This window comes from Zosterops lateralis (assembly GCF_965231275.1).
Source record: "Zosterops lateralis genome assembly, chromosome: 7".
In the NCBI taxonomy this organism is placed as follows: Eukaryota; Metazoa; Chordata; class Aves; order Passeriformes; family Zosteropidae; genus Zosterops; species Zosterops lateralis.
Window position 1 is genome coordinate 34,708,524 of NC_139767.1, and position 13,119 is coordinate 34,721,642.

The following is a 13,119-nucleotide window of genomic DNA, read 5'->3' on the forward strand; positions in this document are numbered from 1 at the left end:
AATATAATAAAATATAATCATTAGGAGGGGAATACTTTTCTTTCCATAAATTAATGCGTCTTGCACACATTTCGTGGCACGCAGCCACGTTTTCTGTAACTGCATTAAATATATATATAACTCTCAATCCATCTTGGCAAGGGGATCCAGTCCTTCACTGGTGGTGTGGCCGTCCATCCTTTCCCATTGCAAGGAGTGCACAGCTAATAGTGCGTAGCACGCCCAGAGCCCGGAGCTGGAGCTGAAAAAATCACCCATGTGAAACTTGTGGGATTGGTGAGCACTTCATGAGCAAACTGGTCACAGTCCAAATACTTATGGGCAATAAATAACGGAGCTCTGTGCGTAACCGGCGGGGTGAACTCGTGGTGTTTATTCACAAAAGTATTAATCAGATGGTTTGTAGTGTCCAACCAGCCATGCTGCTGACCTACCGCATGACTGGGATCTTACCAGGGTGGTTATGGCCACTCTTTTCTCAGGGTGTCTCAGAAACCTGCTGTTAATTTAGAAATATCATTCCACTAAAAGTTTCTCTCTTGATTCCCTTCAGTTTTCAGGCTGAACTACAGTGCCTCTGACACAAATGACAGGAACCGAGTTAAAAGCAGATTAAAGAAGTTCATCTCCCGAAGACCCTCCTTGAAAACATTGCAAGAAAAGGGACTTATTAAAGGTGTGTTTGGTCTTCTATTCTTCTTTTTGGTGTAAAAATTAAAAATTCACAAATGAGTATTTGACTCAGTGCATTGGACAAGCACTTCTTAAATATGATTTTGATGCTGTGTCTCATAACACACTGCTGAACTATATAAAAAAAAAGAATCAATGTGTGGTTCATCTACCTCTGTGATATCTGACTGCTCCTCCAGTTTTTCTGCTTTGGCGTGCAAGTGGTAGAAACCCCTCCATTTAACACTCCGAACAATGCAAATCAAGATGATCCACAACTCCACTTCTTTTTAAAAAAAGAATATTGATATATTTTTATGTTTTAGAAACCAAAATAAGGCACTCAGATGCTGTGCTGACTGATTTGTTGAAAGACTTTCTGCTGTCTTCTCTCATTATTTTTCTAGCTCACCAACAAAATCCATTTTTAACAATTTGAAATACATGTCAGCGAATAAGAAATGCTTTGAATCTATGGGGTTTTTTTTCCCTATTCCAATTTCTTGCTAAGCTGGTCAGCCATCACTTTCACATATTCTTAAAAAATTGTTTCTTTGATAAAACGTGTTTGTTAGTTTATCCAAGAAGTGTTTCACTGAGAAGCTGGTAGTTAACTTGAAGGCAGTAGCATTCTGACCACTAACATCCAAGCAAAGCTGTGTTTTTAAATATTGTCTGGAATAACGCTTGAAAAATTTACGCACTCCCAAATTATTATGTGTGAAACCCACAACTGCACATGCAAATTGACTAGAAAGAGGCATTTTGCCAGCTGCCCCTGTCAATATCTGGAGTGTGAGTTTTCCAGTGGTGTGTCAAAAATAGCAAGGGGTGTTGCTAGTGTGTATTAAACTTGTCTGTCCTGAGCCAAGAGATTGACCCCAGCCAGCATAAGCTAAAGCAGCTACAAGAGTTCAACACCAGCTGGGCCCATGTCTGGAGAGAAGAAGATTTGATGAATTAAGTTCCTATGTTTTAGATACGTGCAGAGATGCTTAGTTCAGTGTTGTTTACTGTGAGGAAATCTTCATTATATGTGTCCCAGTTGTGGGGTTCTGCTTTCAGCTGACACAGAAACTTTGAAAAAATATAATTTATGCCTCAATATGTGTGTGTGGGGGGGTGCACACACTTGCACACCAAGCTTTCAGGATCTGTCCTTACACATTTGTAGTAATTGATTTCATTACTTCAGAGGGTTTTGCCTTTTTGAAGTACTTTGTGAGTTGAGAGTAGGATTTGAATGCATCATGTTAGTTTGTTTCAGTTATTACAGTAATAGAGGAGTAATTTATAGCCTTTTAATTTCTGGGTTTAAGGGTTGGGTTTTTTTTAGTTTAATAAAGTGTGGCTGATGAATCTCCTGCAGTGTTACATAGGGATCAGATGTGATCCCTGCTAACAAATCCAGATTCATTAGCATAACACAAATCCACCCTCTAATATATCTCTCTAGGAAAGCTAGATGAATTTGGGTTTGGCTAGAGTTGCATTAAGCTCTTGATTTATAAACATAAACTGGTTCTACCTGGGATACTTCTCCATGGATAGCAGAGGTGTTGTTGATTTGTGTCTCAGTAACTCAGAATCTGCGCACAGCACGGATTTATTGCCACACTAATATTGCCATGAAGAAAACATGTTAGTTATCTACCATGAAGTTTCATTAGGATTAGGTTTTGGCCATGCAAATGAGGCAGGATTCGTTAGCACGGCTTAATTCCAATCTACGGTAAGTCTATGTGAAATGCTCATTTGATAAGGCTCCTTCATTGTCTTCACCACAGTTCATCCCCTTAATCTGTTAAAATGTTATGAAAATGCAGTTGTGGTGCTTATGCAGAGACCACTTTTAAATGTTAATTTTCAGTCTCGCATTAGAATATTTTTAAGTCGCAAAATGCAACCACCCAGATTACCAATGAAAAGCTTGCCAAATTTTTGTACTATAAGATGCATCTATTTATTTTTCTAAAGGTGACTTAAATGGTTGCAGAAACCCCTCAGAACTATTTATTGGCTTGTTTCTTAAAGGAAAAAAATGTTAACCAATTTTTACAAGAAAAAATTCCTCCAGCTCTGAGAACATGCCTACGACCTTTTATTCCACAGGGAAATACTTCTGTCAGAATTGTAAATCCCTTAAAATAGGGGCTTGTAATAAAAGTGTGTATAACGCCTTGCAGGACATCTTGGTACCAAATTCCTGACAAAGAACTGTTCTGTGTGCTGGTGAAGAATTGATATAAATATCTGTGAAGCGTGTGGTGTTAATTACTCCAATGCAGTGGCACTGTAGGTGCTGTGAAAACCTTCACTTTTCATCAAGAGCTATTCATATTTGCCAGGGGCACTATAAAGCTCTCAAATCTATATTGATTTTTTACATTGTATGTCACACTGGAACCAAAACTCCAATAAATTTAACACGTAAATTATAGTCATGAGTAAATACATTTTAAGGTGGTAAGTTCACTTAAACACAGCCCTGTGCTCTGCGAGTCGCTGATGCGTGCACACTTGGCCAGGAGACTCGACACATTTCTCCACATTAACCAAATTTGGGAATACAGGCTTCAAAATTAAATAGCAGTTTGATCTCCTGGGGTACTTTGTTCTGCCAACACTGCTATCAGGAAATCTAGAAATTATGTGATTGTCATTTAACTCTTGCACAAACTTTGCTTGCGTAGAGTGTAGCAGATACCCGTGCAGAAAGTAAAGTAGGGAGTTAAATGGAAATAGTAAGGAGGATAACACTCAGACCAGGGACTGTAGAAGACTGATGGTTAAACGTTAGCTATGTGTTGATCTGAAAATGAAGATGCACTGACACTTTGCGTGGCAAAAAGTTATTTTTATCATCATTGTCCCATTTGCTTTCTAGTCCTGTGCATAAAAGAAGCCAGAATGGGAACAGCACGTTGGCTCCATTCATTGCAATGGGCTGGTGACTGGGGCTCTTCATGCTCCAGCAAGAGCTCTAATGAAGATCATCTGTCCTTGTTCCATCTCACTCATGCTTACACAAAATATCCTTGGTCTTGGAGCATTTTGAAGCATTTCTGAGGTGATGTGCAATACAGAGACATTGTGGAACATGTTTGTGTCTCTAAGCACACTTGTGTTCTTAGATATACACGTGCACACAACCTAGAAATAGTAAATAAGAGGCATGTCCCATGTCTGCCATTTGAGCTGTGTTATTTTGAGAATAACTGTTCAAATTTATATGCTAGGGCAGGGGTCCTTGGTTCCTCGGGATTGAAATATTCTCAGAATTTACAGAATCTGCACTAATATGCTAGAAAAATAATATATAAATCTTCTTTTAAAATGATTTTATAGTCTATAATTGAACTTTGATCTTTATGTTTGAGCTTTGTCATGATTTAGTATTACCCAGAATGAATTGCCAACCTTCAACTTGATGTTGGCCTCCTAACATCCTGATTTCTGAGATTTTCTAGACCAACAAAGGAAAAGAAACTTCAGTGAAACTGTGATTTTAAGCCTATGATGGTTGTGTTGGTAATACACTATCACAAAATACACTCTCAGCAAACAGTAAAAAAACATGAGCAACAACCTCACATAAATGACACTGTGGGAAATGAGGAAAATGAAGCTATGCAGCTGGCAAGAAATTTATTTAGGCTTCTTTTTTTTTTTTTTTTTTTAGGGTGGATCTTTCTTTCCCAAAAGCTAGACACCGAAGGAACTTCATTGAATGCATTTCATAAGCTAAGGCAAAAACCAAAACAGCATAAAATTTGGAATGGTTACAACTGTTTCAAGATGAAAAATAAAAGCCACTCAATTGCTAGTGAAAGGAACTAGCTGTGATTTGGCTTGATAGCCTATAGAGCAGGGCTCAGCATATGTTGGTGGTTGTGCAGATCGCAGCACAGAGATCACCAACCATTTCATTTCCAGGCAAGGGAAAATGTCTTTATTGTATCATATGTTTCACTGGACCTTGGAGTAGTTGAGCGTAATGAGCAGAATGTTCATGAGAAGTCCAAAGAAGTAGGTTAAGGCCCACCTTTGGTGTGTTCTGTAATTCTTTCAGGTTATGAAGGAATTTTGCAAGAGTTCTGGTGCACATCAGAGCTGAGGGAAAATTAGGAAATGTTTCCTTTGACTTGCAGAAACAATGGGTCACAAGGGTATTTCTTTCTTTGATATGGCCATTTGGAATCACTTCTCCTAAACCTTGTGCATGGCCAGACACTGAACAAAGTGATTTGTTCCTTTGACACAATGCTAACAAATGATTCAGAGAAATTTTAAATGTCTCATTTTGAGAGAAGTGTTTTGAGTAGTACAGCAGGCACACTCTCTCTGAATTCAAACAAGCTCTTGTCCCCAGTAAAACACCAGAATTTCTTAAGAGAGACCTATGTCTGTGGTACTATTTTTCATTTTTCTGAGAATGTGAAACAAATCTGGCAGCTCATATGCCACTTAATAGTAACTGTTCACAAATGTAATTTTTTTTTTTTTAATTGATGACCACCACAGATCAACGATATATAGTAAATCTCCACATTAAAAGGACTGGCAAAATTCCCAGCTTGCATAAATCAGGGGAGCTCCATTGACAACCTCGCTGACTTCAGTCAGCTGAGGACCTGCCCCACTTATTGTAAAAGTGTCGTGGCATTTTTTGGAGTCCCAGTCTGGAATCAGCATCACTTTAATGTCTGACTTAATGTGTCTGACTACAGACAGAGCAGCTTGGAGAAGTCACCTTTAAGAATATGGCTCCAAAAGCATCACTTCTCTCTGCAAAAGTTCACAGCTCTGGTGCCTACTGTCCTATCACTCTCCTTGTACATTCATCTCTGATTCTCTTTTCATTCTCCCTCTCTCTTTTCCTTCCCAACATTCAAACAGATACAAAGAAAACAACTTGGATGTTGATAGAAAGCACTGTTAGTCCAGCAGTTCAAATCCAGATGTTGCACAGTTAATTCTGTTCCTGAAAGGCACAGGATTACATAGATATAATTCATGTTTCTAAAAACTTGGGCATGGTACCATTGTACCATCTGCTCCCATGCCAGAATTTAAGCTTCTTCCTGAGACATGGGGGTATTTGCCTTGCCCTTCCCTTTTTTTTTAAAATAAAAACCACTGAAGTATGAGTTCCTTCCAACTCATCCATGTACACCCAAAACAGTTAAACGATGACATTCTCAGTGAGGATGTGGCTTTAGTGTTATTGTTTTAATTGTTTCTTTTCCAGAAGAATTGTCTCCCATAGTGGAGATTTCTTCAGCAGCCCAGGATTAGTGGCTTTGCTGCAGCCTGAGAGAACTACTCAAAAAAAAAAAAAAAAAAAAAAAAAAAAAAAAAAAAAGGAAAAAAATCAGTCCTGTCAAGCTCAGGGAAAACTTGAAGCTCCCCAGAACGAGCAATTCATTGCAGCCATAATCATCATTTTATATTATACAACTTGTGAACGTCCATTCCCTTCTCCTCTGGTGTCTGGTTTTACATCCCTGAGCAAAGCTGTCACACACCCCAGCATCTCCAGCAGAACTTTTAACGTGCAGATAGCAGGGATGTGTAATGTAAACCATACCACCAAACATATTATGAATATATTGCTCTTCTTAAAAATGCTTGTTGGTTTTTCATACTACAGTATTGACTAACTGTCGGTGTTTGATGTATGGTTTACCAGCCTGATGTAGACTTATGGTTAGAGCTTAACTTGTTAGTTCTGCTTTTGCAGCCAATTCAGAATAACTACAGATGCCCCAAGATATTAAAATTGACTGCTCAAATGGACTCAGTGTGGGAGTTTCATTGGTTTTAAATTGATAACAGCTGAAAGAGTGAATGATTAAAGCTGTATATGGGCATAGTATGCAGCTCCTTTGTACGAGCCCTTGTGAACAGAATCCACTGCATGGGAATTGCCTTTGTTCTAATAAAAGATATTTCTGAACAATTGTTAGTTTAAATTTTTAAATGATGAAACAAGAGCATTTCAGGAGCCTATAGAGGAAATAATTCCTGAGAAACTGGAATATCTCTGAGAAGATAAAGTGGATTTCTATTCAGAGGGGAGCATTTAAAGTTAAGTAGCATTCCATAAGGTGGTAATTGTGTCTATTTCCCAGGCATTTGAGTTAAATAAGCTGGATAGGAAACATAAACTGTCATAACAGGAGGTTAGGAGTGTTGTGTACATCTCTTTTTTTCAAGTCATAAAAGATGAAGTTTTGGAAGACCTTATCACAAATAAATCAAACAAAGGGGGGTTTGCTTCCCTTATCCCTTTGGGAACAGTTCTTTTTATTTTATTTTTTTTTTAATGTTCTGGAGAGCTTACCCTTAAAGTAGTTTTAAAATATGTATATGTCTACACTTATAAAAGAATAAGAAAATAATATTTTAAATTTAGTTACATAGAAATTTTGCCTAAAAAAGTGAGTAATTCACCGTTCCTTGTTTTTTGAAATACTGCACAAACAAATCTTAGCTGAGTTTTCCTCAAGTATCCCTGTGACCTCCACAAGTGTAACTATGGCAGTGTAACTACTGCCATTCCCGTATTTATGTACAGAAAGAGATCCAGCAAAAAACCCAATTGATTAGAAAGAGTCACAGAATTTGTGGTCCCAGAACTGAGAGCATTTGGATGACCCACAGGATAATGTACTTATAAATACTTATGAATTTGTAGAAGGGGGAAAAACCCCTCCAAAGCAGTGGTGTGCTCTTGTTTTACCATAGTCTGTTTTGATGACCAGGAAGCATTAATGCTGTTTTGCTGCCCTTCCATCCAAGATAAAAATCCTGAGTGCCTGTGTTCTAAAGAAGAGTTAATTTGAATCTCAACTGCAGGGTACAAAATGTGACTGAATTCATACAGTCAAAGGTATAAAAAATGAGGTTAAATGTTTTGCTGAATATATAGAATCTGAACCAAGAAATGAAGTAATGAACTAGGTGAGAATTGTAAAACTGTTTTCAGCCTGCTCAAAATTTCCTCCCAGGAATACCAAGTATTCTGTCTTCATATTGGAGATTGAAAGAGTAACTGTGAAATAATCCTGGAAGTTGATTATAAAGTGGTTATAACACAGAAGAGAAACTGCTGAACAGCCACACATTAATTTCATTTCAGTTCTTCATGTGTCGCCATCTAAACACAGTGCAGTTCTTTGCCTGTTTTGCTTCTGAAATTGTTTACAAGTGTCTTTGTCCACCAAATAAGACACATTTTTACTTCTTTTTTAACATAATTTACATTGGAGACCATTCCATATTATGCAAAGAATTTGACAGGTCTTTGCTAAAATTTTAAAAAACAATTAAGATGTCAAAAGAGGAAGTGCTAGTACATTTTAATCATAAATCTCTGTATGTATAATTACCACTGAAGGCAGCTATAAATGTTTTATGAAGAAAATGTAACCAGACTGTGCTTTGTCAGAAACATAACCCCAAAACATGTAACAGACTGTTCGCTAATGCTTGACGCCACACATGCACACAACCTTCCTCAGAGCAGCTCTGTGAACCCAGTCCTCCATCCCTTCTGCAGCCCAAACTCCCTCTTAACTTCCATCCAGGCTCTGATGCACTCTCCCAGAATGCAGATCACACGCTCTGGGAGGTGCTGGATGGAATAAAGTGCCCTGATGGATCTCGAGGAGTCCAAAGCAACCCCTACCCTGCACTTTGTTTCTGTCACTGTGTTCCCTGGTCTGGGGTATCAGGGGAGAAAAGGCAATTGAGTCGCCCTTGAAATCTGAGCTGGGTATGAAATTGTGGTGATGAATGAAAATTAAGCTCCTTGAAGCACAGAAATTTAATAATAAATAAATAAATAAATAGATAATGGGGCTTTTGCTTGTTAGTGAGGAAAAGTTGGTTTTAGAGCAAAAAAGGCCCTCCAGTTGTTTATGGTGGAGTACGGTGGCATTGACTATGGAGGAAAGATCCAATTCCATGGGAGCTGCTGCTGGGTTTGCTGTGCACAGTCCAGACTGGTGCTATCACCCTTCAGCTGTCTATATAATAATTTTCAAAGCCTCCACACCAATTTACAAACTGTAGTGCTCTGTTGAAATGCTATATGGAGACTGTCTCTTCGGATAAATGATGACAGTACACTCCTATTGTTTCAGCATTTAACTGGCTCCTATTGAGTAGTTCCTCTCATCTGTTTGATTCATTCTGATTTTAGCTGACAGCGTCCCTGTTACTGATTGCTCTTTTCATAATCTCTCAAACACACAGAGTGGAAATGAGGTGGAGGAAGCTAATTAGTAATCTGACGAGTTGAACCTGCTAATACAAACGTGTTCCAAGATCAACAGTCAAAGTTGATCAAAACTTTGAAATCATAGAAACTAAAAAGTGGCATTATCTAGTTAAAGGATTGCTTGTGAAGGAAGTGAAACTAATCACTAGTTAAACATGGAGTAAGATGAAATCTTCGCCAAAAGATATGTAGTATCTTCCATTTTTCTGAGCAGGAAATTTGATGAGTAAAAAAAAAAAAAAAGATTTTGTGAAGTTGAGATGAAATTATACTAAGTCCTGATGACACAAAATAATGAAATCTTTGCACTCATACAGTGTTCCATGAAAGAGTGAAACTTCCAAATGTGTGGAAGGGACAGGTCACCCAACCAGATGAGATTTTAAGTTGGACCCAGTGCATCATGTAGGAATTTGTATTCAATGACTCAGGGAGCTGCAGCTCTGGAACAGCCTGCACATTTTCTATGGAAGGTCCAAGCAAATGCTGGAGACCTCCAAGCCTTAGGTCAAAATTAAGGTGCAAGTGCAATTGAAACTTTAATCCAGAGGGAAGCAACAAGCACTATGAGCAGCAGATGTGAAGGGATTTGGTTCTGGGGCAAAAGCTAATGATCACTAGGACTCAAAAAGGATTTGGTTCCAACTTTGCCTATGCATCTTCAATATCTGAGTTTTAAATTAATAGGCAAGCTGAGAAGAGAGAAAAACCCCACTAATAATAATATGCCTTAATGTATTTTCCTCTTGTTCTCCGAATGTAGATCAAATTTTTGGCTCCCATCTGCACCTGGTTTGTGAGCATGAGAAATCTACAATCCCCCAGTTTGTAAGACTCTGCATAGAAGCTGTTGAAAGAAGAGGTGAGTAACTTATTATTTAATACTTTTTTTCTTTTAATAGTAATCAAAACTTTAACCTTTTAACTCTGCTTGGATTGCCAGGATAGGCAGACAGCACAATCTATGACATAGTTATGAATGGAACTATATCACATTCTGTGTGTCATCATTTTCTTTAAATGATAAGACACTACTAGGACTCATTCATGCTGATTATTCCCCATATTTTTTTTGACATGTTGTTGGTTTAGTCTTTCTCTGGGTAAGCAAATGTTAAACATCAATAAAGTGTCAGTAACTTTCATTCTAATATCCCTGGTGAATGTAAGGCCAATAGTTTTCCCTAAGTTTTGAATTGCATTTAACCAAAATAAATGTTATTCTAGAGTGTCGATTTTATTTTTTTTTTTTTTTTAATGAGTGCAGGTGTCTAATTTTTACAGTTATTCTAAAAGCCACGATATTGTAAAAATACTGAAATGAGTATCCATCCTCATTAAAAGTTTTGATTAATGAGAAGAATTTTCATAGTATAAAAAGATGCACTTGACACCATTGCCTGCCTTCCTTTTCTGCAGAGTGTATCTTCTCTCACTGAAGGTCATTTTCTTTGGAAGGTGCATGCGGTAGATGCAGAATCTTAAAATGTATTGTATAAAAATGTGAGGCTTCATCACCATCTGTTACAAGTTTACAACTTGTTCCAGGGATCTGGGGAAACATATATCTTGCAAAAGATAGAAAATTTATTTTCAGTATAAGGCTGGGTGAACCCATTGTCACTGCCATATCCTGGAGTCTCAGAACAAGAGAATCCATGAAAAATAAAAAGATACTTAGAGCGTTGCCCACAAAGGAAAAAGCTATTTTAATTCTGCCATTGTTACCTGGTTTTATAGTGAAAGGTGCAATAAAAGTACCCTGGAGTTTCAAACTCAGGGAAATTCATGCTTTAATTATACAGCAAAGAGAGCACTGGGATATTATTATTCCCAGAATGATTGGCAGGAAGTCAGAGACTGAAACAAACTGGAGATCGTTCAGTAGGGGGAGATAGTAGCATTGGGTTTTTGTGGAGGAAGGCTGGAGGCTGGATATAAAAAGGGGGAAAAATGTGTGAAGTGACTATTAATAGAGGAGGAATTGTGAGGTGAAATTCAGAACATGAAAAGGAAAGGCAGAGATTAGATTGCAAAAATGCCACTCCATGCTGAACATGTCTAACAGACTGCTTGGTTACAACCTCAGCACAAGTTCTCCTAAGAATGCACTGGGTATTTCATAGATGTTTTGGAGTATCTGACCACTCCTCCAAGTAGAAGTGAGGCCAGAGGTCTCTGCACTGCTGAACTGTAATAGAAAAATTCAAGGAATGTAATTAGATGTTTACTGTCTGTGTGTTTATCAAAAAAAAAAAAAAAAGTTCATATTAGGAACTGGATGTATCGCTATTCCTTCAAAGGGGTTCATTCTTCTCAGTAGTGCATTACAGTTCTTGTGTTTCCTTCAAACTTGCAGTGACTTAGAGAAGCTTGCCCCTTTTGGTTAGCCTAACATGTAAATAAAAGCTAATCACATGGCATGAGATAAAAATTTCATGTTATCGCTATATTTATGAGTTTATATTTGATATGGAGTTTCTTTTTTTTTTCCTATTATCGTTTTCTTGGATTAAGACGCTTGCATTTACTCACATTCTATTTACTCAAAGTGTTGTTTTTACTAAGTTCTGGCATAAACTATCTCAGGACAGCAGTAATTTATGTGAAGCTAAGTCCAATGTTTATGCAAGCTTCTGATGACATTTTATGCCGGGGTTGGTATTAGGAAGCAGCATGTGGAGGTGCCAAGTCTCCCGGCATGGCTGAGACTCAACAGATCTGAAGCCCTCCTCTTAATGGCCAGATATGCCTCCAGCCAAGATACTCAACTGCAGAGTCATGGGAAATACTTATGTACCAATTATGGGAAAGGCACATTTAATGAAAACTGTATGTTTACTTTCATAGTCTTAGTAAGATGGCCTAGATACTCGGTACAGCTGGCATATTGGCTGTGGTAGAAAAGCTTTCTTTTCCTATTTAGAGGATATATCATCCACATACTGTAACTGTACCAAAAATGTTACTTGCGTGCCTTGCTTAAGATATAGGATTATTAGGAAAAAGGACCTTAGGAAACCATCCCTAATTGTTAGTTACAAACCATTCATACTCCACTTGTGTTCTTAGCTATCAGCTCGTGGATTTAATTGTTATTCACCTACTGGTTTTCTATTTGCTTTTCTGATTTTTAAAGCATAATCACTGTGCACAGAAAGAAAGTCTAGCAGTGATCTGAATAAACCATATTAATTAGTACATTTTCCTGTGCAGACGAGGTTACACACAATAGCCAAATGTAGCAATATTCTCCCACAGATTAAAAATGTAGAGGTTGTCATTAACCATTGGCAAGATTTCCTGTTTAGTTACACTGTTTTAAAATGAATATCAAAAAGGATGTTTATTCTGAATATATTCTGCTCTAACTTAGATAAAAGTTTGGTCATTTGTCTCATAGTTTGCTTCGTCACCATCTCAGAACCAAGAGTGCTTTCTAACATCTGATCTAAAAGCTCTCACACCATAATGCATATTTGCCTATCCAACAAGGATTCACTTGTGAACATGACAAAAATGGAATGAATTCCACTTTTTCAGACTCTTTTTGTATTTTTAGTTATTGAAGTAGAACTGTGAAGCAGAAGGTCTTTCTCCATTTTCTCAGCCATCTTGCAGAGCTGATAGTGGAATTTAATAAAGAGAGGCAATAAAAATGTGCCCATTCTTGGAAACTTGCAAGGAAATTGTCACATTTAATTTTTGGGGTTTTTTAAGGAAGCTCAGTTTTTCTCTTCATTCTTCCTGTACTTATGAATCACTTATTATAATTACTGAATTATTCATTCATAATTTTTGATGAACTTCTAGTCCTGATTATTGAGCTATCCAGACCTGTGCCTGTAAAGTCAAAACTATCTTGGGAAGGCACGTTGTATCCTTGGTATTTCATGCAATATCCTAAATAGAAAGACCTCCCATGTCTGTGGTGTGACCTGGTGAGGATGAGAGAATAATTCTACACCATGCAGCAATCAGAGTGAAGAAATACAGGAGCTACTCAAAGATCTCCAGCACGTCTTCATTTTCTGTCTTCTCAGAAACTTTAGGAGAAAGTTTTTTTAAGGAATAGCACATTCTGTGGGGTTTTTTTCTGTCTCTTCTTTTACTTTGCCATCCACACCTAGCTTGGATGGACCTCAGGCTTTTCTGGGGCT

At 37.7% G+C, this 13,119-nt stretch overlaps 1 protein-coding gene across 1 annotated transcript in view; it reads left to right on the forward strand.

Annotated features, from left to right (window-relative positions):
* ARHGAP15 (Rho GTPase activating protein 15) overlaps positions 1-13,119 on the forward strand; it is a 322,354-nt gene that overhangs the window by 186,687 nt on the left and 122,548 nt on the right. Inside the window, exons 9-10 of the mRNA XM_083865289.1 lie at positions 554-676; positions 9,723-9,821. Of these exons, the coding sequence (XP_083721415.1) occupies positions 554-676; positions 9,723-9,821 (222 nt within the window). The remainder of the gene's footprint in view (positions 1-553; positions 677-9,722; positions 9,822-13,119) is intronic.